General features: G+C 41.3%; 3 protein-coding genes across 8 annotated transcripts in view; all 3 read left to right on the top strand.

Moving 5' to 3' along the window:
- Positions 1-4,232, top strand: part of suco (SUN domain containing ossification factor) — a 40,159-nt gene extending 35,927 nt beyond the window's left edge. For 3 of the 5 annotated variants that reach the window (XM_067512171.1, XM_067512173.1, XM_067512172.1), the window contains 2 exons: positions 688-743; positions 1,194-4,232. In XM_067512171.1, coding sequence (XP_067368272.1) covers positions 688-743; positions 1,194-1,760 — 623 coding nt within the window. In that variant the 3' untranslated portion in view covers positions 1,761-4,232. Of the gene's footprint in view, positions 1-211; positions 309-687; positions 744-1,193 lie in introns of those variants that run through there. The other 2 variants (XM_067512174.1, XM_067512175.1) reach the window with 2 other exon arrangements.
- Positions 4,233-5,078: 846 nt separating this feature from the next.
- Positions 5,079-11,652, top strand: mysm1 (Myb-like, SWIRM and MPN domains 1). Of its 2 annotated transcripts, none has more exons than XM_067512178.1 (20): positions 5,079-5,394; positions 5,569-5,641; positions 5,791-5,861; positions 6,309-6,383; positions 6,481-6,559; positions 6,737-6,835; positions 7,054-7,603; positions 7,698-7,917; positions 8,014-8,144; positions 8,228-8,331; positions 8,420-8,497; positions 8,587-8,669; positions 8,764-8,818; positions 8,923-8,973; positions 9,339-9,404; positions 9,503-9,691; positions 9,776-9,908; positions 10,154-10,259; positions 10,388-10,445; positions 10,570-11,652. In XM_067512178.1, exons 1-20 carry the CDS (start codon positions 5,228-5,230, stop codon positions 10,885-10,887), a joined length of 2,706 nt encoding a protein of 901 aa, XP_067368279.1. In that variant the 5' UTR covers positions 5,079-5,227; the 3' UTR covers positions 10,888-11,652. The 2 variants fall into 2 exon arrangements, with proteins under 2 accessions (XP_067368279.1, XP_067368277.1); XM_067512176.1 differs by having other exon boundaries at positions 5,080-5,394; positions 9,339-9,413.
- A 540-nt stretch (positions 11,653-12,192) lies between these two features.
- Positions 12,193-21,638, top strand: oma1 (OMA1 zinc metallopeptidase). Its single transcript, XM_067512179.1, has 8 exons — positions 12,193-13,067; positions 14,409-14,637; positions 14,758-14,931; positions 15,058-15,165; positions 16,212-16,340; positions 16,459-16,533; positions 16,840-16,989; positions 19,132-21,638. Exons 1-8 carry the CDS (start codon positions 12,703-12,705, stop codon positions 19,447-19,449), a joined length of 1,548 nt encoding a protein of 515 aa, XP_067368280.1. The 5' UTR covers positions 12,193-12,702; the 3' UTR covers positions 19,450-21,638.
- The last annotated feature ends 1,294 nt before the right edge of the window (positions 21,639-22,932 follow it).

Genomic DNA, 22,932 nt, shown 5'->3' with positions numbered 1-22,932 from the left:
GTAAATTAATAATTGTTCTTTAAAAAGATCATATTATTGCTGCTGTGGCCTTTCTCATGCTACTTGTGCCAGATTACTGTTCCTCTTAAAAGTCCCCAATCCAATTTTTTCTTTCTTCACTCTTTCCTTGTCGTTTCTTATATATTCCACTGTTTCCTTTCACACATGTTGCCATGGTTAATGGCAAATTTCCCTGTTGTTGCCTATGCAGGGAGCAACTCAAGCCTACAGGGAGAGGCTGGTGCAAGGAAAAAAGAATGTTTGACTCGTGAAACCCGAAACTCCCCCTGCTGTTCATCATCCCTTGTGTATGTGTGTGTGTGTGTTGGTGTGTGAGTGAGTGAGAGAGAGTTTGCCCTTGAGGCTGAGAGGCCTGTCATTGCCAGCTTGTGTCCACATGCAGGCTTTAATGAGAGAAATTCTAGAGCACAATGCTTTGCTGGCTCATGGTAGACATTTGCAAGTAGTTATAAATATTAAAATGCTTTTCTGTGTTTTTAGCTAAATCATAATTACTTTGATCAAATTATTTTTGCCATCTTCTGTTCCGATATTGGGCCCAGTCACATGGATTTCCGCAGATGCCTTTTAATTAAAACTACTTGCAAGGTCATTTCATGCTTGTTACATGTATGTTCTCCTGTTTCCCATTCCATCATTAACCTGGCCCCTCTCTCCCCTCCTCAGTAGGTCCAGATGACTTGTACATTGTAGAACCTCTAAGGTTTTCTCCAGAGAAAAAGGTACAGTGTCTGTTCTGACTGCTGCTGTTGGCTGTGACAGCCACCTTAATTTAAGTCCTGTGTGTTTTCTACTGTCCGTCAGTCTGTTCATTAAGTGTGTCGATGAGCTGAGGGGTGTTCACCAAGCTCCACATAACCGATATGTATGTTAGTCTCATTTTCTGACTTTGATCAATGTGAGCTGACTCAGTTCTAATACATTCAAAAACATGTAAACACCATTTTTCCTGTACACCAAAGCTTGTTGAGTTGAACAAAGCATGATGTATTTTGCAGTGCAGCACTGGGGTCAGTTTTTAACACTTTGTTTGGATAAGTAGTTTCAGTAATGTTTATTTCAAACCCTGGTTTCCACTATTCCCACTCTGTTCTAATTCTTTTTGGTGACCTCAGTGTTGAGCACAAGAAGTTGAAATGATAATCTTTTTGTCCGTTTTGTTGTTTCTGTAGAAAAAGCGCTACAAGACAAAGTCGTTGGATAAGTTTGAGTCTCTAAAGTCATCGGATTTTTGTGCTCCCCTCACAAACGGGGATCCCATGTGCAACGGCTTGCACCCATGCCTACCTGCACCAACAACAGTCCTTCCCCTTCCTCCTCCTCCTCCTCCTCTTCCTCCTCCCCAGCCACCACCTCCTCTTCCTCACTCTATGAAAGAGGTGCCGTCATTGCCCATTTGCAGCTCCAAGGAGTTCCCCTCAGAGACCAGCAGCTGCAGCTCATCGACCCACTCTGAGGACTCTTTTACGAGCCACCTCCCTCCTCCCTCTCCCCTCTTCTCCTCCACTGGCCTCTGCAATGGACACAGCCTGAATTTCCCTCTCCAGCAGCCTCTTGCCAAAACCCGTCAGGAGAAGCGCTCCATGAAGCGCAGGAAGTCACGGCAGACAGAGCTACAGTTCACCCACATGCCGGGAAGAAGTGTTGGTTCTCTGACCAGCCTGCAGCAGCTTATGAAAGGAAACAAGAAGATCAGTGTTGGGACCATTGGCGTGACTGCCGTCACTGGACATGTCTGACTTTGCCACACTTCACCTGTGTACAACCATACGCACACTATATGGTAGCAGACTTGTGAGAAGATGGGGTCTTACTGCATCCCAAAGAACCAAATTTTTCCATGAGTACCCAGGCGCACCGTGAAACTGAAGTGGCTATGGCAGCAGTAACTTGACATCATCCAGTCCTTCTCCACTCCTGTCAAAGACCTGTTTACGGTTATGTGCCTTTATATCTGTCCTAGACCTTTTGATGCTAAAAACCTGGAAAAAATAGACTGCTGATGAGAGACACAGTGGTGGGGAGAGAAACAAGTTAAATCTATTGAATTGATACTGGAAAAGCACATTGCATAATGATAGTTGAGTACCTGTTAGTTTTTCTCTGAGCACAGTCAGAAGAGACTGCTGCTCTTATTCTTATTTCTTTCTGTCTTTCTTTGCCATCATTTTATCTCATCTATTCTGTCTTAGTATTGCATGCTAACATGACTGCAGGGGTTTGTATGGGACCAGAGTGTTAAACTTTCATGCACAGCAGACTGTCGCAGTTCCTCGCACTGTCTCTGTCATTCTGTTCCAAACCAACCACCAGAGCTGAATGATGAAAATGGGGTACACCAGCATGAGTGTGTTTGTCCTCTCAGTTTAGTGTTCTGATTAACTTGGTGTTACAAATACAACAACAGCAGTCTTTAGGTCCTAAAAGTTCACAATGCATCTTTGCCTTACTCAGTCAGTTTGGGCTGGGCCCAAAACACATTGCTCTCACACCTCATGAGGAGAGGTTGTGCTCTTACATTGGATTTTGTAACTTTAAAGGTAAAAAGATTTCAAAAAGGCTGCAGCCTGGCTGTGTTTTTATTTTTCTGTCCTAGCTTTTTATTTATTTCATCCATAACAGCCATGCTCCCCTTGTATCATTGCTGGTTTAGATTGTTTGAATTATTCTCGCAACCAGAAAATGGGGTTTTTGTGAGGTTTACTGTTGAGGGCACAGTGTACTGTAGGGGATATTAGGTAACAAAGCTGAATATTTACATTTGCAACACACACACCCACCCATCCTCATCCACCCTACTGGGACCCTGAAGTCAAATTTGACAAGCCAGATTTATTTATTTATTTATTTATTTATTTAAATGTCTACAGATTTTACTTACGTAGGCACTGGCTTGCCAGTCTCCCTGTGCTGCTGTGTCACAGAGGTTTAGCCATGCACAGAAACTACACTGAGCATACTGTGTAGTCATTGTGTGAGGCTCAACCATGGACAGGTTTTTGTTATTACATTTTATTTTTGATTCTGACATTATTACCTAAAATCTCAAGACAACTATGAAAGCACATGTCCTGCTGTAGTCTATGTATCCAGCTATTTTAGTATTGAATTATAAGACTCCATGTTTATTAGGATCATGACACTGCTGCTATTGTATACTTTGTGTGGAGCTACTGGATTGTTGGAAGTCATGGAAAATGCTAAACTGTGTGTGTGTGTGTGTGTTGTCTTTACGTCTGCATGCTTTGTTCAGCATTTTTGTCTGTTTAACTCACCTTGTTCATGATTTTGTGACTAAATGACAGACATTCATTTCTATGTTGAAACACTGGTGAGTACAGATGTTATGGGTACTTTTTTGTTTTTTTTTTATTAATAAAATATAAATGTTTTTCTATATGTTGGCACTTTCTGATTGGTTCTGTGTGGTTGGACATTTTGACAGAGACAGAACTTTTTCCAAAGAACTATTAGACTTTCATTACCTCCTTTGACCAGCTTCTACAGCGCCAGTTTGTCTTGACTTATCCTCATAAACCAGGGTCACCTCTGACCTGATTGCACGACTGTCTTTGTGACTGTGAAAACTCATTTTAATATGCCTGCTTTTATTAATGATTCTATCATCTTCCCATCCGAAGCTTTGTCAGTCTACATGCCTGCTTCTTTGACTAGCTGATCGTCACTCTTACTCTGCATTTGCCCAGTATTTTCTTCACATGCTCTTTGACTTTGTGTTTAATCCACCTTCAGTGATGGATGTTGATGTTTTTTAAAAGGATGTGAACTTTTGTTGGATAAAGGGAACACAGCGAGGATGATTTAGAACACTACTCATGTGATTCTTTCTTTTACAAACAAATATTTGTGTGTGTGTGTGTGTGTGTTTAAACCTGTGTGCATGTATTTTGTTGTTGTGTATGACTGTTATAAGAGTACTTTGAATTTATATATTCCCACATCACCGTGAATAGGGAGAAAGCCCTCTGGGAGAAATTGTAGGAGCTCAGTGTAGGTTTTGTACAACTCTTTATGCCTTTTTAGTTTTCTGTCTTCATTGTCAAGTGCTATCTTTTCTTTCTCTCTCCCCCTCTCTTTCTCTCTGAGTTCTCTGAAGAGTTGCACAGTATTTTTGAGCAAGAGTGAGTTACTACAAGAACTGTAGTGCCATTAGAAACTGTGAATTTCTAAATAAAACCTTTTTTGTTGTGTTTGGTTGTTGTTGTGTGGTTTATATTCATCCAGACTGTAGACTGATGCTCACTATGAGAATATCAGAAGACTTGTAATTAATTGTGGGCATATCAGAATGTTGCTGCAGTTGATTACATGCTCTTATGTTGGTAAATAAACATGTCAAATAAGTTGCAGATCTCACCACTCCATTTCTATTAAGAGCAGGACACAAACTATTCAGCCCTGTGGTTCAAAAACTATTCTTATTTTTTATTTTTTTGACATGTACCTCTACAACTGAGTGAAATATCTGGTATTTATTAGTAAAATATATGGAAATCCTAAAATCAAGATAGAGGTTGCTACTTGTTTTAAAATGTAATAATTCTGAAGCATATGCACAAAAAGCTATTAGACATCTGGGACAAAATGTCTGACTGATCAACTGGAGGTACATTAGATTCACAGCATGTTCTGGGTTCAGACTAGTAAATGCTTCATAATTCAAAACAAAGAATCTTTAAATTTAGTGTAGTTAAATTATTAAATAGGTAGCCAAAAAAGGGTTAAACCCAAAACACCACACATTACCACAAAACAATATTTAGAAGGTTTAATGTTCCTGCTTCTGCTGTGAAATAAAAATCAGGGACAGTCTGTGTCTCTAAAACTTCTTTATTACACTTAAACATATAGCAAAGCATGAATGGATTACAAAACCATGGGTCCCACATCTCTTGTATAAGACCAAGACTCCCAGACTTGCTGTTTTGTGTCCCTGGTTTTTGTGCATTTATGTATCTTTATGATAGTTTTGTATTGATATGTAGCCAGTTTGTAATTCTTTAAATTCTTGCATCTGTTTTTGTTCATCACTTTTTCATAGTTTTTACAATAGTTTGGCAACTCTTTTGTAAGTTTCTTTTGTAAGAAACTCTTTTGTAAGTTTCAAGATCCCCCCTTGAAACACTTGGACCCTTAGGCAAACAAACATGCAAGCGCCAGCAACAAAACATCTCAGATAACAGACATGGGAGTGAAAAAGGCCTCGGAGAACATCCAACCACAGGGCGTCGCTGTGAGAAAACACTTTTCACCGAGCGGCCGCTCTGCTCTCCTTTGTTTACGTCTGTCCAACAACATGGAGGACGAGCTAGATGTTGACATCGAGGGAGACGAGTTTGGAAGCAGTGTAAAGTAAGACTGCTCTGTTCTCATAGTCTGGTGACAATAATGTTTCCACTGCGCGCCGTGGGCAAGGAGCCACGGTGCGGGCTAATAGCTGGACTCCTGTCAGTCAGGTGGACGGTGTCCTCTTCTGTTTACATGTTGCCTTCATGACAGCTCCTGTGTTTTTGTTTTCTGCTGCAGTGAGCCGGACCGAACAGCTTTAGTCCAGGAGCAGTTCATGCAGTCTGGGTGGAAGAGCAGCGCCGAGATACTGGTATATAAGTTCATGATGCTCAGGTTTTCAGCTGTGTCTCTGAGTGTGTGTGTGTGTGTGTGTGTGTGTGTGTGTGTGTGTGTGTGTGTGTGTGTGTGTGTGTCTGTCCGTCCGTCCCGTGACGCTGTTTCCGTCTCTGTGTTGAGCAGCCGTGGGAGCTGGACAGTTCCATCAGCCCAGAGAACAGAGAGGTGATAGAGAGGATGCTGCTGGAGGAACAGTATCCTTTTACTGAGACCCGATGCATCACACATTCTGGTCATGGTGTGTGTGTGTGTGTTAAGTGTTAAGTGGCTCTAATGCAAACTGCAGACCTGAATGGCTGCAGGAAACTCCTGATGGACCAGATCTGTGATTCATGTGAATCATTCATCAGGATGAAGAGACTCCAGATATTACAAAACAAATACAATATTTACATAATTTTTAATTTGAGGCATGTTAAATGCTTTTTTAGATTAGGCTGGTTTACAATTTACTATTTTCTCACATTCAAGTCACTGTAGATTATATTGAGGATCATTAGGATAATATTTACTGTCTAAATTGAAGAATCAAATTAAATTCATTAATCGATTCCTCATTGTTTCTCTACAAACTAGGAGTCAGAGACTTAGTTTCAGTAATTTTAACAGTTAAAGCTGTTGGTCCTAAACTGCTCTTATAGATACTATCTGACCGGTAAGGAGATTCCCGATCATATTTGGGAAGGTGGTGCTAACGACAAGCCCAAAGTGAAGAAGTAAGTCAGTCCTTCCTCCAGCATTCACACCAGCACATTGCACCCATTCGTCATGTTGCTGGCATTTGTGTCATGCTTTTGTCTGTTGGACGTTCAGGTCTCCAGCAAAGCCTTCAGCTTCTGGTTCATCTTCTCGCTGGTCGAAACAAGAGAAAGAGCTGTTTGAGGAAGGCCTGGTAAGCTTCCCCTGTCAATATTCTGCCCTTTGCTGTTGTCTCTGGAGTGCAGCTGCGATTTGCATGTACAGTCTAAAAACTGAAAGTGCTTCACATACAGGTGTTAAACCTGAATGTGAGGCACTTTCCTTTTGTGTTGTCCAAACGTCTTGGTGAATATGGTTTGTTTTTCTGCAGGCTCAGTTTGGTCGAAGGTGGACTAAGGTTGCCAAGTTGGTGGGCAGCCGTACTGTTCTCCAGGTCAAGAGCTATGCCAGGCAGTATTTCAAACATAAGGTGAGACTTAACTTTACTTTCTGTGTTGAGGTGCACACAGCTTGCATAAGTCTCTGCTTGCAAGTACTTAGGCTCTATTCCCAAGTATGTTTCATCACAGTTAAACTTGTGACTTTCAAGTATCTCTTTCACAACCACAGTGCATTTATTGGGAAGGCTTGGGAAATCGCAATGAGCAGTAATCACACTTCTCTTTAATCATCCGAACATTGTTTCAGACTAAATCAAAGCCCAGAGCTGCAGCTCCCTCTGCAGATCCTGTGCTGCACATGCAGACTACTCAGACCAACACTGTCCGTATAGAGAAGCATTCAGATGATGAGGACGAAGATGTAGACATTACAGATGACCTGAGTGATGATGGAGATGCTGATGACAAACCAGAGGCAAAAACGGAAAGTGACAAAACGGAGTTGTGTGAAGAGGAGAAGCTAATATTCACAGAGGTCCATGCAGAGAATCCCACGAATGAGCAGAAAGATGGGGGTCCGATTGTGACAAATGTCCAACTGGCTGGCCAGGAGTGGCACATCTTGCCACCTCATGAAAATTCTCAACTCTCATCTTTACATCCCTGCTTAGAGGATTGTGATGCACCTGGAATAGAAAAGAAAAGCAGAGAGAAAGAATCATCTCCTCTAAAAACCCTTCAGACTGGAGCACAGATAGACTCAAATCAAATGACTAATGAGAACGAGGGACATTTTTCCCAGTCTGACAGCTCAGTGGAGACTGGTCAACTGGAAGAGGCCTCTTGTGATGGCACAGGTAGACCTCACTATTGCTGTATGTTGTTTTAACACATAACAATTACCAAGTTTTTTCTTGTGAAGCTCCACTTTTCTCTACGTTTGTCTCCTAGATTTTGCTGATAAGACTGAGCGGAGTTTGACTAATAGACCAGAAGAAGACCAGGAGGACGAGGAAGAGGAAGAGCTTAAGGCACCTGAGCAGGAAATTGAAATGAACATGGAGACCATCAGTGAGGATGAGAAACAAGCTATACCAGAGTTCTTTGAGGGAAGACCATCCAAGACCCCTGAAAGATATCTGAAGATCCGAAACTACATCCTGGATCAGTGGTATGGTTTCAATGGCTTTACTTCTCAATTACACTTCATGCAACTGTAAAGGAGCAAACATGCTGTAAAAATATGTGGTTTTTCGTGGTTTGACAGGCTAAAGCACAAGCCTAGGTACCTGAACAAGACCTCAGTGCGCCCTGGCCTGAAGAACTGCGGAGATGTCAACTGCATTGGTAGAATTCACACCTACCTGGAACTGATTGGAGCCATCAACTTCAATTGTGGTGACTACTGAACTCATGGCAGCATATTTCAAATGTCCTTCTTTAAGACCTTTTCACTTGAGACTTATGTCTTTCCTCTACAGAGCAAGCAGTCTATAACCGCCCAAAGATAGTGGACCGCTCCAAGCATAAGGAGGGCAAAGATGTGCTTGAGGCCTATCAGCTAGCTCAGAGACTCCAGAGCATGGTAGGTAGTGAAAAACTCAGACACCGGATACCCCAAGTTTTTAAATGTGAGTGTTCTGAGCCTTTAACTAACTGTTAATGGGTTGTAGCGGACCAGAAAGCGCCGTGTCAGGGACATATGGGGAAACTGGTGTGATGCTAAAGATTTGGAGGGACAGACATATGAGGTTTGGACAGATACACACCCACTGTTACTTACTGTTAATTATGCACTCATTCATATCAGTATATTAACTGTTGATGGTGTTTTCATCAGCATTTTACTGCAGAGGAACGCGCTCAGCAGAGAGAGGAGATGAAGAAGCAGCCTAAACCCTGCAAGATGTCCAGATACAGAGGGTGAGTGTGACCGACTGATGCGACACATGCTGAATTCCCTTACAACTTTGTATTTATCCTTAAGAAATGCTCATGATCTAATTTCTTCTACTAGGTCTTTTGATCCCTTCCAGCTGATTCCCTGCAGGTCTTTTGGAGAGGATGTGCAGGTCAGCAAATGATAATCTCCATAATGTTCATGAAAAGTTAAAAATAGGAGTCAGTTATTTATTAATTCTACTTGTATGCTGAGGTCATCATTTGCTTTCCACAGGAGCCGTTCCAGGTTATTGTTTGTGCTGAGACTCTTCTAATCATGGACATGGTATGCTATACACACAAGTATGGAATTATGGAGTATGGAACTGACAAGTGCACAGTTTATGGGCTGTGTCTTGTAATTGCTTAAATACTGTAGGTACTCATTTGTTAATTGATTGATTGAAAGTATTTTTTTTAATCATGTGTTGAACAGTGTATCTGTTTATACTGTATAATATACTGTAGACATTTTCATGCTATGTTTTCTGTGTTCCAGTTGAAATATAATATTGTTGAAGAGTGTTTAAAACAAATTCAGCTGGAATGCACCATGAGTTAATTAACTTGTCTTTCCTTCTTTTGTTTTCCCTATCTAATATATTCTGTTAAATTTAATTTTAAAACAATTGTCTTACCTTTGCTCCTCAGCACGCCCACGTGTCGCACGGTGAGGTAATTGGGCTGCTTGGTGGAACTTTCATCGAGGAAGAGAAGGTACTGAAGGTAAGAAACAAAAGTAAAAGCTATTTATTTATTATGTATTTGGAAATTAGTAATTTGATATACACAATTCTGTGTGTTCTTGTGTGTAGATCAGTGCAGCTGAGCCATGTAACAGTGTAAGTACAGGTTTGCAGTGTGAGATGGACCCAGTGTCTCAGACGCAGGCCTGTGATGTGCTGTCGTCTCTGGGCTTCAGTGTGGTGGGCTGGTACCACTCCCATCCCTCTTTTCACCCCAACCCATCAGTACGGGACATAAACACTCAGGACCAGTTCCAGGTAAAACAAATGGAGGAGAGACGCCACGCAGGATTCACTGTATTTGAACATATAAGCCGATTCTCTGTGACCTTATTGTTCCAGAGTTACTTCTCGCGTGGTGGAGCCCCCTTCATTGGGATGATCGTAAGCCCATATGACCCAGCCAATGCCTCCCCCCATTCCCAAACCACCTGCTTGTTGGTGAAGGAAAGTCAGGACTTTTCCGGCTCTCAGAGTGTGTATAACTGACACACACACACACACGCAATCAGTGCATTTACGTGCACTTAAGTAACCTGGTTAATGGAAATCCACCTATACATGCAGAAGAAGAGTAACCTGATTTCTCCTGCATCTCCCACCTTTTTTTCACCCCACAAATGAGCTCTCCTTTCATGCAGCCTTTTGTTACACACATGCGCAGTTGGAGAAGGCTGATTAGAAACCTCTGGCTGAGTGTGTATCTCTGTCTCTTCTCAGAGCTGCCATACAGATTCGACTTCCTGCCATCACAAGACATTCCGGACTGGGAACAGATGATGAGGAGAGCTCAGTGGATCATTCACAAATACTCTCAAACACCCGGGTAAAACATAAGACTGTAGTGACTGCTACATTTACATTTACATTGACTGCTCTGACAAACGTCGTCTAAAGCTGGTCTCATCTTTTTTTGTGATACTGAACATCATTATTTACTACTGTTTGGGTCAGGAGTGTGCGGATGAACAGATTTTTCCGGAAGGACTCTCATCTCACCTGTCTGGAGAAGGTCAGTCTAGTCCATCTGTATTGCTAATTTGCACTTCTCAGTGGCTGATTTTCCTGAACTGATTTACCTCTGTTTTAATTATCTAATCGTGTCTGCCTCATTTTACTTATGCTCCTCCATTTAGATGCTGTCTTCTCTGGCCAGATACTTGGAGCCCCTGCCAGATGAGGAGGGAGACCACTTTCTCACCCAAATCCAGGCCCTGTTCTTTTCAGACTTTATTGCCAAGCAGCAACAGGAAGAGGGACAATCTTTAAATACCTTTTCGAAACCGGAGAACACAGTTGACTTTCCTTTAGATCAGCTGATAAGTGAGGAGATGCCGCAGACTGGAGACTCTGATCAGGATTCTGGACTACCTTCTGACATCAGGGTGCAGCCCACCAACACAGTCTTACATCTAGGCTCAGTGTTATCACCTGAACATGACTATTTACTGTGATGGAACATACACTGAACAGCCACAACTTTAAAACCATCTGCCAAAACAGCTCTGATACTGTTGCCATAAAGAGGGATTGATTGGTCAACAGCAATGTTTATGTAGTTGGTAGGTGTGAAAGAAATGTCCACATCAACCTTGACACATGATTTCCAAGTTGAACTTTACCCAGTGTCACCGTGCCTCTGCCAGCTTGCCTTCATCCAATAGTGCATTCTGGAGCTCTTCCCTAGGTAAATGATGCAAACATGAAAAAATATTATTCATCAGACCAGGCCACTTTCTACCATTGCATCAATTGTCCTTCATTGGATTACTCTTGTTGAGTACTGACCACTGCATATTGAGAAGACCTGCGGCCAAGTCATCAAGCCATCACCTTGTGGCTGTCAAAGTCACTCAGATCTTAATGCTGTCTATTTCTACCGTGTTCAACGCGTCATATTCAAATACTGACTGGTTACCCCTTACCTAATATATCCCACTTGTTGACAAGAAGCAGTGTAGTAACAAGATAATGAATGTTATACACTTCAACTGGCAATGGTTTCAATGTTTTGGCTTTTCAGTGCACATCTTCACTTCTGCTGTACTATACTATTATTAATCTCAGTAGTGTTACCAGCTTTTACAGTATGTTAATATTTTAAAGCTTTGTATCAGTATTACCAACTTTGTGATTTAATATTTTAACAATATTTTATTATATTCAAACCAGAAAGTGTTAGGGGAATCCTTATTAAAGAACTTTGGCCAGAAACCACATTGATGCCCCAAAAGAAGCCGTGTTTGAGTTTGTGGATTATAGTGGAAGTTATGTGGTAAATAGTTTCTTATTCTACAGCCTGACTCGCTCTATTTGCTGTCAAACATATAGTGCTATAGTCCATTTATTTTGGTAGGGCAAAACCCCCCCTCATCTCGAGATAAAATTTGGAAATCTCATTTCCAAACAGACTGTTTTTTTTAAATAAAAGTTATTGTATGTCTTTTAAGATTAAAGATCCCCTGAATTGGCAAGTTACCGAGTTATAGGTTGATGTCCCATAATATCCCTAGCAAGTAATCCATATTATTGGGTGGAGCGTTCTGAAAAGTTTTTTGTTTTTTTGTCCTTTCGGCTTATCCCGTGAGTTCAGGGTCGCCACAGCGGATCAATGGGAATTGACCAGCTGAGCCCCTCACTACCTACTACTTTTCTATTGTTCAACGGCTTCCGTATTTACGTGCAATGTTCAAACTGCGAACCGGTGATGATTGTAACGTGTATTTACACATAACAAGTATTTTGGTAAAGTAATGAACAACATAACATGGGACGGCTGCTGTAACCACGAGCAACCACCGACGCATTCGGAAGTCGGTCACCGGCCAACGTGGTCACGGGTAAATTTGAAACACCGGAAATGCCAACATTCTAACCGATTTCCGGGTTTGAAGACCTTCGGCACCGGAGCTTTCGCGTCGCATTGGCGTTGAGCTTAAAGGTTTAACTGTTTGTGTTACTGTGTATAAAGAAATTTGAGGACACGTACAAATATTTCCGTCTACGGCTGCTGAACTGTGGTAACCAAGATGGCTTTGCGCTAGCTTCCACTGGCAGTGACATTGACTGCTGAGTTATGAGCCTTGTGGACATTATAAAAGTAAAAAACGATCAGGTGCCCTTTATTTTTAATATCATTAACTATATCAGGCTGTAATTTCTGTAATGAGAAATAACATTTGTCCCAGATAACAGGCAGCTGTGTCAGCGGCGCGTGCAGAGCGACTACTGTTGTTCCCAGGGAAAGATAACTTTCTTATCCAGCAAAAATGCTTCTGCCTTGTATTAATCTTTTAGGGAACCGTCGTTTATTTTCACTTTATAAACCTCTGACACGAAATGTCACGCTCAGTCCAAAGGCTCGAGCTCAGCTGAAGCAGCCATACCATGTGTCCTCCCGGATCAGCTGTCAAAGAACAACAAACTCTGTCCCCTTCATTCAGACTGGACCACGTGTCTGCAGCAGTGCAGGGACGCTGTGTTTCACAACCACTTCAACCCTGCATCCCGGTGCCTTCCTGACACAGTGCGGGCACCACATCCACACCTCAACCCCTCTGAGAGCCCTGCCCGCTCCTCTCATATGGATGGTGCTCAAACCTCTGCAGAAGTTAGCGGCTATAATCCTGGGCAGGTAGGAGACCCGTTGGTACTGGTGGAGGAAATGCTGAAAAAGTATCAGTGTAGCAGTACAGAAAGAGTCAGTTACTAGTGAAGGTACAAGTACTGTTTATGTAGAATGGCTCAGTTCACATTAATGAATATGATATTTTTATTACTGATGCATTTACGTTTACATCACTGGTAATGATGGAGCTGTTTTTAAACAACCTTTTATTCTGTTTTGATGATTAGAAATTTGAAATTAATTTCAAGAATTTGACTTACTTCACATACTGCTGGGTAGCTTTCATATTTCATCCTTACCAAAAGTTCTAATACTGTTTTGTTTTATTAATCAGATTCTAGCAACTATATCGTTTTCAAATTAAATGCAATGCAGTAAAAGTCTATTTGTCTGAAACAAAGTGATGAATTAGTGGAACATGCAAATAATCAAAGCAGAAATACCTCAAAATAGTACTTAAGTACATTACCTAAGGAACTGTACCTTGTTAGTGTTAAACAGAGCACACTAGAGCTGTTATTATTAAAGACTTAAGTGCCTGATTCATTAAAATCATTTAGCTCCAAAACTCATAAGGTCTTTCATTACACAAATGTTAATAAAATATAATTAATCAGAATATAATTATAAGCAGCATAAGAGCAAATAAAAAGCAGGCATATTAATTTAATACAATGCATATACATTTGCAATATGTGAAAGCAATTAAGCTTTAAAGAACAATTTTATTTAATTATACTTCTAATATATTGTATTCAATAAATAATAGGCACATTGGAAATTGTTTTATCAGCAACTGCAGTAATTGCATTTTTAATATCATAATAAATTAATTACAACTTGTTGCCACGTTTGTATTAATTTAATGGTTTTAATTAACTAGTAAAACTTAACAATTTAAACAAACTGACTATGGTATTGTCATTTGGCAAACATTATCACAGGAGGCTCCATAACAACACACCACCAGTGAAGAATCATTAATTAAGTTAGTGTTACTTGGGGTCAGACAAATGAATTCAGCCTTCTGTTACACAGATCTCCGAAAGTCATAGACTTGTTTTTTTAATCACAAAAAGTCTTGGCCCACTCTTCTGCTTTAATATTTGACTGTCCCCTCTGAAAAAACACAATCATTGTGAACATATTTTATGAATGTTTTGATGCTAAAGGCATTATTTATCTCAGAGGGGCTGTCTGGGTACCTACATTTCTAACTGGACCTTTTGTTGCAGAAGTTTACCTTTTAGTACATTCTTTCTGTAGTACTGTAGGGCAGTATGTGATTTTAGCATGAGGCTGTGTGAGCTACATACACAGACCTCACAGGTCTCCCTCTACGTACAGGAGTATAAGGAAGTGGTGGGCAGCTCTACCTGACAATCGGCGACAGCTCATGCGAGAATGGGCCTGGCAGCGCCGCTGGTATCTAGCAGCAGGGACAGGCATTGCTATGGTGATTTTAGCCCTCCTCCTCCTGACCCACCTGGATGAGACCCCAGTGACAGGACGGGCACGGCTCCTGGTGTTTAGCAGGGAGAACTACATGGAGCTGGCAGCTGTAATTTCAGAGGCAGTGAGTAAATGAATGGAGACAAACATTTTGTTAATAGGGGTTACAGGATGTCCGTGAATAGAAAATTACAAATAAACTTTTTCACACACATTTTTCACCCGATCGGTCTGTGTGTTACAGTACATGGAGGAGTTTGCAGACATGCTGCTCCCTGTCACTGACAGTCGTCACCAGGTGGTAGAGCTACTGGTGCAGCACCTGGCAGAAAAGAACAAGGACATCCCTGAAATGTCTGAGGTCACCTGGAGCGTCCAAGTGGTGCAAAGTCCTATTATTAATGCCTTTGTCCTACCGGTCAGTAAGAATTAAACATTTCTGTGTATTTTCACTGTATTATTATTGTCGTCACTGTATTGCACTGTAAAGAAAATTTACAAACCACATACGTCTCAGAATTGGATTTAATTTTCCTTTACAAAGAATGGGAAGGTTTTCATGTTCACTGGGATGCTGGAAGCTGTGGAAGATGTACACCAGCTCAGTATTGTCCTGGGACACGAGATGGCTCATGCATTATTGGGACACACTGTAAGTACACAACCCTTTGCAGGCTGTTTGTGACTCTGGGAGTGTTTATATCCCCGATTGTATGGCCTATCCTGTCATTTACTCTAGTACTTGACCCGGCATTTGGAGTCAGTCCCTTTGTTTTCCAATGACCTGTGTCTCAATAACATACTGTTGGCGTTTTATTTCTGCTGCTAAAGTACGGTAATGTATAGCATACTGATATTTGAAAGGGTTGGCTGATGGTAAAAGACCTGACAGTGCAAGAGGATGAGTCACTGAAAACACTTAAAGTACAAATAACCTTCAAAAACAAAGTTTAGTCATTTAGAAACCCTTGGCACAAAGAGATGAAGTTACAGCTGTAAGTTTTTCAGGTCTCTCCGCACAAGGTTGTAAAATATGCATGCAGACCTCCTATAGGTAGATACATTCTACACAGAGAGACCTGACTACTACTCATCAGCCCTACACTCTGTCTCAGAAGTATAGTACTGGCTGAAGTGGCATCAGTTGCACTGATGTTGCATCAGCCACTGATGAAGACTCACTGACAATAACCTCCAAACACTCACTTATCCTGTCTGTGCAATGATGACCAGGGTCCTGTTGACCTAGGGAACCATCGTGTTTTATTAATTCTCCACAGATGGCTGTTTTTACTCCGGCTATAAAAGCCCATTCTTCTTGTTCTAGAAAAATGTCTAATGAAGTTGTAGGTATTTCGAGACTTTAAACGTCCTCAGAGGAAATGCTTGAAGGAGATTTTAATTAGACGAAGGGAATCAGCATTGATGGGGCTCAGTATTACCCAGTAGGTGCGTGCTATTGGATTGGCTGTTAAAACCTCTAAATCTGTTACAAAGTAAAAGTTCCACTAAAATAGATGGGAACGATCAATATGTTGCTGCTGCCTCGTTCACCTCCCCAAAACTTTTTAGCTCTATTTTTTCTCTCCCTGTTCCAGTTTTCTTTCTTTTGTGACCCAAACCTTTACTTTCCTCTTTCTTTCTTCTTTTCCCTTCTTGTCATCCAACTTCCCCTCTGCTCTGTTGTCCCCCCCGCAGGCAGAACAGGCCAGTCTGTCCCATGTCGTGGACTTCCTGTCCCTTATTCTGCTGACAGCCATCTGGGCCCTGTGTCCTCGAGACAGTGTGGCCCTGCTCGGACAGTGGGTGCAGAACAAACTTACACAGGTCTGACCCATTTTAGGATGCCGCACGTATAAACTGTATGATACTGTTTCAATTTCCATTTTTCATAAGAAATGTTATGAATTTTATACATACAAACATACATTTGTCTCTCTGTCAGTTGATTTTCAGCCATCCCTACAGCAGGAAACTGGAGGCTGAAGCAGACCAAGTTGGAATACTGTTGGCTGCTAAGGTACCAGCATCTTTGATTTGTTAGTTATCAAAGAGATTGATTTTATACATAACAGTTAATTTCAAAAAGAAGTTACACTGTACCGAATTGTTGAAAATCAGTATTTTACTTCACAGAAGAATAAAATTTCTCTTTTGTGAATGTTATTTCAGGTTCTGTAATCTGTCTGCAGGGCACTAGGGGGCACTGTTGTCAAGCCTAACCAAATTCAGATGATTTCTCGATTTACATCTCACAGCAAGACAGACTGACGGCAAATTGTGTCTGTATTTCTCATTCCATGGGGTATGAATGTGTACTTCCCAGGGCTGTGCAGATGTGCGAGCGGGCCCCGTGTTCTGGCAGCAAATGGAAATCCGAGAACAGTTGACTGGTGAGACCACCGTTCCCGAGTGGCTGTCCACACACCCCTCACACAGGAACAGAAGTACTCAGCTGGACCGCCTTATACCACAGGTACCGACACCCACTGTCCTGATCCCCCTCTCATTTCAAGTAACAGCATGGATTAACAGAGCTCTTACCTCCAGCCTGGAGTCATCTGTGTGTTTAAAGTAAAGACACTTTGATCCCTGTGTGATGAGATAGACCTACACCTGTCTGTTGTTTAGAGGAAAAAGAAATAGCTTTAGGAGCTGTTAGAAGAAGTCTTAATAGAACTAATGAAGCATCTGGAGAGATACATACCCGTCTGAAGACATGAGGAAAGGAGGGCAGAGAGGAAGGAGAAGCTCGGGGAGAAAAGGAAAGATGCAGGGTTTTAGGAAGACAGGAAAAACAGTTTGCCACATAGGGGTGTGGATATCTGCTAAACTCAAACTTTTGGAGGCTTTGAGTTGAGGACCCGAAAAAAAACAACAACAAAAAAAAAACAGCCCCACAGCCTAATATTACACACTCTGTGCTCACACTGTGGTGAGACAATCAATGATATCTGAAGGCTAAAAGGAAATCAAAAAGTGGTTAAGCAAAGCGGCAACTTTTATGGAAAGCGTCAGCATCTGCAATGATTATGCCTCACATCTGCACGTGTGTTTGTGTCTGAAGCACAGAGAGGAGAAGAGAGATACAGATTAACAGTGTATTACGCAGCAGCCAATTTAACCTTGAACATGAGATGCACTTTCGTAACACTGTCAAATGCTCCAAGCACGAAAGACGAACAGATGGATAAATCACTAATTGTCCATCCGGTGCCTGTGTTGTTGAGTGTGTATATGTTCTGTGGCTGTGTGTTATATGTATGTCCTCATGCATCTCCAAACCCCTGTGTGGTACATTGACCTCTAGCAACTGTTTTGAGACCAGTCTGCAGCCACAGGCAGTGAAGTGATGAAGACTGTTGTTTGGAGGATTCATTGGCCTGCATTGTGTGTGTTTGTGTGTGTGCTCTCCTCACCTCAAAGTGCTCGTTCCAGCATCATAGCGCTTATGAGCCTATGAACTGAGCTTAGTCCAAGAGAAAATGGTGCAGAATGTGCTGTTTTTAACCTTGTAACAGGTGACAGCATCAAGCTACTTAACTTGACTCATCCGAGGACACTCCGCCTCCACTAGTGCGCTCATCAACCTTAAGCAAAGAGCATTAAGTGCACTGCTGGCCTGAGATGGAGAGCATGTTGAGTGGGAAGCTGAATGCATGTATGTGTCCAAAGTCTTGTAGGTGATTCTAAGGGAGATATTATTGAGTTGTGTGTGGGTGTGTGTGAGAACAGACACAGGGATGTGCATGTGGCCACTTCCTACCACTTATTCAACCTATATGCACTATTTAAAAGTAAAGAAGCCATGCGCTAATGTCAGTCTGTTGGTCAGTTTTTCCACTGTGTCAACACTGCTGGTTGGTCCAGACTACTATCAGCAACTACTGTCTAATTAATTAGACTCAATTATTGAATGGGATCCAATTGGATCTACTTGATCTTCATTGTCACCTTCTCAGCACACCAGAGGTTTTCTTTTAAAAATGATACACCCTTTTTTGAAACTGTTAACACACATGTCATCCAAAGAACCAAAACCTTATTAGATCAGATACGTGGAAAATACCTATGTACAGCTAATAAAGATCTTAGATTTAAATGTGCAACCCCCTGCACAAAATCTAAGCAGTTGGGCTAAAAAAAAGTAAAAAAAAAGTATTTCAACTCTTCACTTTAAATCGTGAATATTTAAACTGACAGGTTTCTTTTGGTTTGTTTCTCTTTTCCTTTATTTTTACAGTAGCATGAACAGTGCGTTTGAACAGTAGTGTTAAAAACTAAATTTGATGCAGTAGAATAAAGTAAAAATAATTTCTGACTTTGTGTAAAATTAGTTAGCTAGTTTGTCACTGGTTAAACAAATGTATTTAGCCACAAGTTGTGTTGTTTAAGAGGTTTTAATGTTTTGTTAGTGAGAACATTTAAAAAAAACATGCGTCATTTTGCACAGCAATCTTCTGTTTCACACTATGTGTTACCTGTTTTGAAAATGTGATGCGGATAATAGGGTCTTTATAGTTACTGCAATAACACATACTTATAATTATGTTACTGGATACCAGGAACATTTTAAGATATAGTAGTAAGTAACTTTGTTCTTTTTTTGTCTGTCCAGGCTCTGGATTTGAGGGAAAGCTGTCTCTGCCCTGCTCTACCTGCTTCTGACCCTCGTGTTATGTTTTCCAAGAGTGTCCGCACATTGTTGGACCAAGAGAAAAGAGGGCCAGAGAGGGCAAGCAAGCCCCACCTCTCCCCGATCCTCAGTTCACTCCCCAATGCAGCTTTCATTCCCTCAACCCTATTTACTGCTTCCCAAAATTTGGATGAAAAAAGAAGAGGTTTAGTCCCAGTCATAGAGGCAGATGAAGCAGCCCCTGTCCCCACACTTACTGAGCAAAACAAAGCACAACACAGTGTGCACATCACCAGCTGACAGGGGTTTTAATTCCTCACAAGCCTCTGAAAATCGACTGAATTATATTTACTGCTGATATTAGATTTTAGTGCCTGGGTGTAATTATTGTGCAGCGAATATCTATCATAGACACCTGGTTAGTCCTTGTTGCTGCCCCAGCAAGCCCTAATGATGGTAGTGTGGAAATATCCCAAATTAGGAGAACATTTGTGGGAAAACGTAAAGATTAAGGACAAAAAAGATCAGTGCTCCTTCGACACCCTGCGGATTGAACTTCAGAGAATGTTACCTATGCCTAGTGACTACAAAGATGCCACATTAATTAGATAACCTTGAACAGGGAAATGCTGAATTAATTAGCAAAGCTTCCATACATTGCAACATTAGTATGTGCATTATTCATTGGCACAGAGCAACAGATGAGAGTAAGCACATTATATGTGCATGTTGAAGGCTGTGTCCATGGCAGACTGAGGACATCTACATTACTGTTACCACTGCTATATTCATATGCCATGCACATTTTCTAGTCTGAGGGACCTAGTGGTGTAAATTTATGCTGGGTTGTTTGTAGGTTTTCTGCACACCACCGTCAAGCGTTGAGAAATATTTCATGGGATTTTGTAAAATCTTATTTAACAAGGCAAGATGACTGAGAAAACATGTTTTATGCACAGCAACAGCCTGGGGGAGCAGTTGCACAATGGAGAGAGGTGGCCAGTTTTGGTTTATATCTTGATAATGTTTTGTGCAGCAACAGAATAGCAAACATTGTTATACTGTGAAATCAAAGTGGTGATACTGCAATGTGTTTTAATGTGGGGATGATGTTTTTTTATTTTTATTTGTATCATGCTTTTTAGGTGCTGAGACTCACAGCTAACAGCTATCAGCAGTTTAACACTCACTGTGAAAGCTTTGTTTTCCTGCAGCATTTGAGTGTGTGTCTTTATTAGAGTAAGTGGCCAGTGATTAGTTTTGTGCAAAACAATGCATGAAAAGCCAAGGGAATAATTTTTACACAGCAGTATCTTAGCAGAAAGGTGTTGTTTTTTTTTTCCCCAAATGCAAGATGCACTCAATTTCAAATTGATAGAAGATGTACATTTATCAATAGAACGATCAGTCTGTGACATTGTGAATCGTTAAAAACGTCCCATCGTCACACAAAGCAGAGATTTAGACCCATGCACCAGACAGTTCCTTCTCAAGCGTTTGTGTGTGCAAGGTGGGGGGGGGGGGGGGGGGGGGGTTTCTTCACTAAGAGTTTTTCACTGACTCATACCAAGCTCCCAGACAAATTCCTTGCTGGCCTCTTACAGCTGATCAGACAAATGTAAAGTTTTAAAATCTCATAGAGAAGTTTACACCAAGCCAGTCACAATAACATGAAAGCTGCTAGAAGTCCCATCAGTCGGCCTCGTTGTTGTGCGTGTGTAATGTCTGCGAAATGTTACAAACAAAGTTCTTGTTGAATGCAAAATCAATCATGTGATATCTTAATGTATTGAAGAGAATTTGGGTAACATCCAAGTTATTTTTTAAAACTCCCTGCATTTGCTGCAGAACACGAGTAAACTTACTGCATCTTGATGTTTTGCTCCTTCTGGGGACACAGGACACCGGCCTTTTACAGGAAGACAGGATAGGCCAATTTTATTCATTGTAATGACAACTTTCCATTTCCTGGCCACATTGTTGTGTGAATGCTGAAGCATCTGCATGCAGCTCCCTCACCGCTCAGACAGAATTTGGAACATGAGCAGGCAACAGATGACACACTCACACCCAGAGGTAATTGTAATGAGCGTGATACAATACACACACACTGCGTTGAGTAATTGTAGCCTACTGCTGGAGTCTAAACAATAATGCGACAGAGGGCTTAATCAAGGAAAACAATGAGACAGCAGTCAGATGGATTGAAAGGACAGAAATAGAAAAGAGACAAAGTGGAACCGTGGGGATTGATGGGAGAAAAGAAAAGATTCCGTTTCAAGTGAAAGAGAACATCTTTTTGGTGTGATTTCCATTTAAATCAAACATTTGATTTTTAATATATTTTAGCTCAAATGCTGAATGGAAAAGTCTTCCTCTGTGTGGTTTCTCTGTTCACATATGTAGCCTTGGGCAGATAAGATCTGTTCTGCTAAGTGATTTAGAAATCAGATGCCTACTTTGTGTCAGTAAATTCACCTCAAGTCTCACGTTGTCTTGTGTTTGTGTATTCTTCCACCCACTGGAGACGTCAGACTGCTTCTGATACCTCTGACAAACTGCTTGCAGGTATTTCAAGGTATCGACAAGCAGAGCAGCATTGAAGAGTAGAAGAAGGAGCAGGCAGAACACCCACAACAGAGCATCCAGTGCACAATAGGCAGCAAACTCAAGATGCTGTTTCCCCAACAAAAACACTCCCAGAGAGAGTCAGGGCAGTAAGGGTGCAACTCAACACATCTGTTGTGTAGGTGGCTGAATGATGTCCCAGAATGGAGTCTGGCTGCCCTCTGACCTCCCTGTGGAGTGTTGCTGGAACTGGCTCATCCACACTTCCATTTCTCGGGTTCTGCCTCGACAAACACACACACACACACGCATACATAGGCAGCAGCTGGCTGCAGCGTGTAGAGGGAATATGGTGATGGAAATGTGTGTGTGGTTGTGGTAAAAGTTACTGTGTCCTTCCGCTGTGCATTAATTATACATGTGGCATGTGGGTGTCTGATTGAAATGAATATTTTACTGCTTTTAATCACTGCCATTGCTGGAGTGATGGAGCATCTGGCTGTGTTACCTGGGTAATTAAAGATGCTGTCTCACACACAGACATGCAAGTCTCAGAGGTTGTGTCTGCAGTGTGAGACAGAAGTACTCCAGAGGTTTACTAATGAGTCAAAATTAGATTTGGAATGCTTTAAAGTAATGGGGCCCACAGAATAATAAAGATGGCTCTTTCTTTCTTGCTTTAGGCCGATTTAGATTTGCAAAAAGCTTTTCAAACGAGGAGACATAATGGAAAGTCTCTTGTAGGTCATGTGGCTTGCGTGTTGAGATATTTTAATAATACCAAAGTACATTTGCTGTAGTTATGTTTGACAGCATATTGTTAGTGTCTTTCTGCTCATGTGGAGCCACAAGTCTTAATGAAAAGATTTGTACATTTAGAACCTTGAATGGCAGCAAGAATTATGAGCCTCATTTCTCAGTGTTAGGCTCATCTTTTTTTGGAAAAGCGTTTCATTCTGCTGTCTAAAAGCAAATTTGTTTCACTCCTCACTGTCCCTAATTTTGCCCCAGCGAACATACCTGTGATCCAAATTTTATTTTTAGCAAATAGGGCAAAACTGTAGCTGTTCATTGCAGGTCTATAGTGTGATCTGAAGTTGATAACACAATATTCCTCACATAAGGAAGAAGAACAGAATTCTCCTGAAATTGAATGCTTCACTCATTAAAGCACAGAATTGAATGCAGGGGGTTGATAAACAAACACAACCACGA

This window comes from Channa argus, chromosome 8 (genome assembly GCF_033026475.1).
Source record: "Channa argus isolate prfri chromosome 8, Channa argus male v1.0, whole genome shotgun sequence".
In the NCBI taxonomy this organism is placed as follows: Eukaryota; Metazoa; Chordata; class Actinopteri; order Anabantiformes; family Channidae; genus Channa; species Channa argus.
This window is presented reverse-complemented; position numbering and strand designations above follow the sequence as displayed.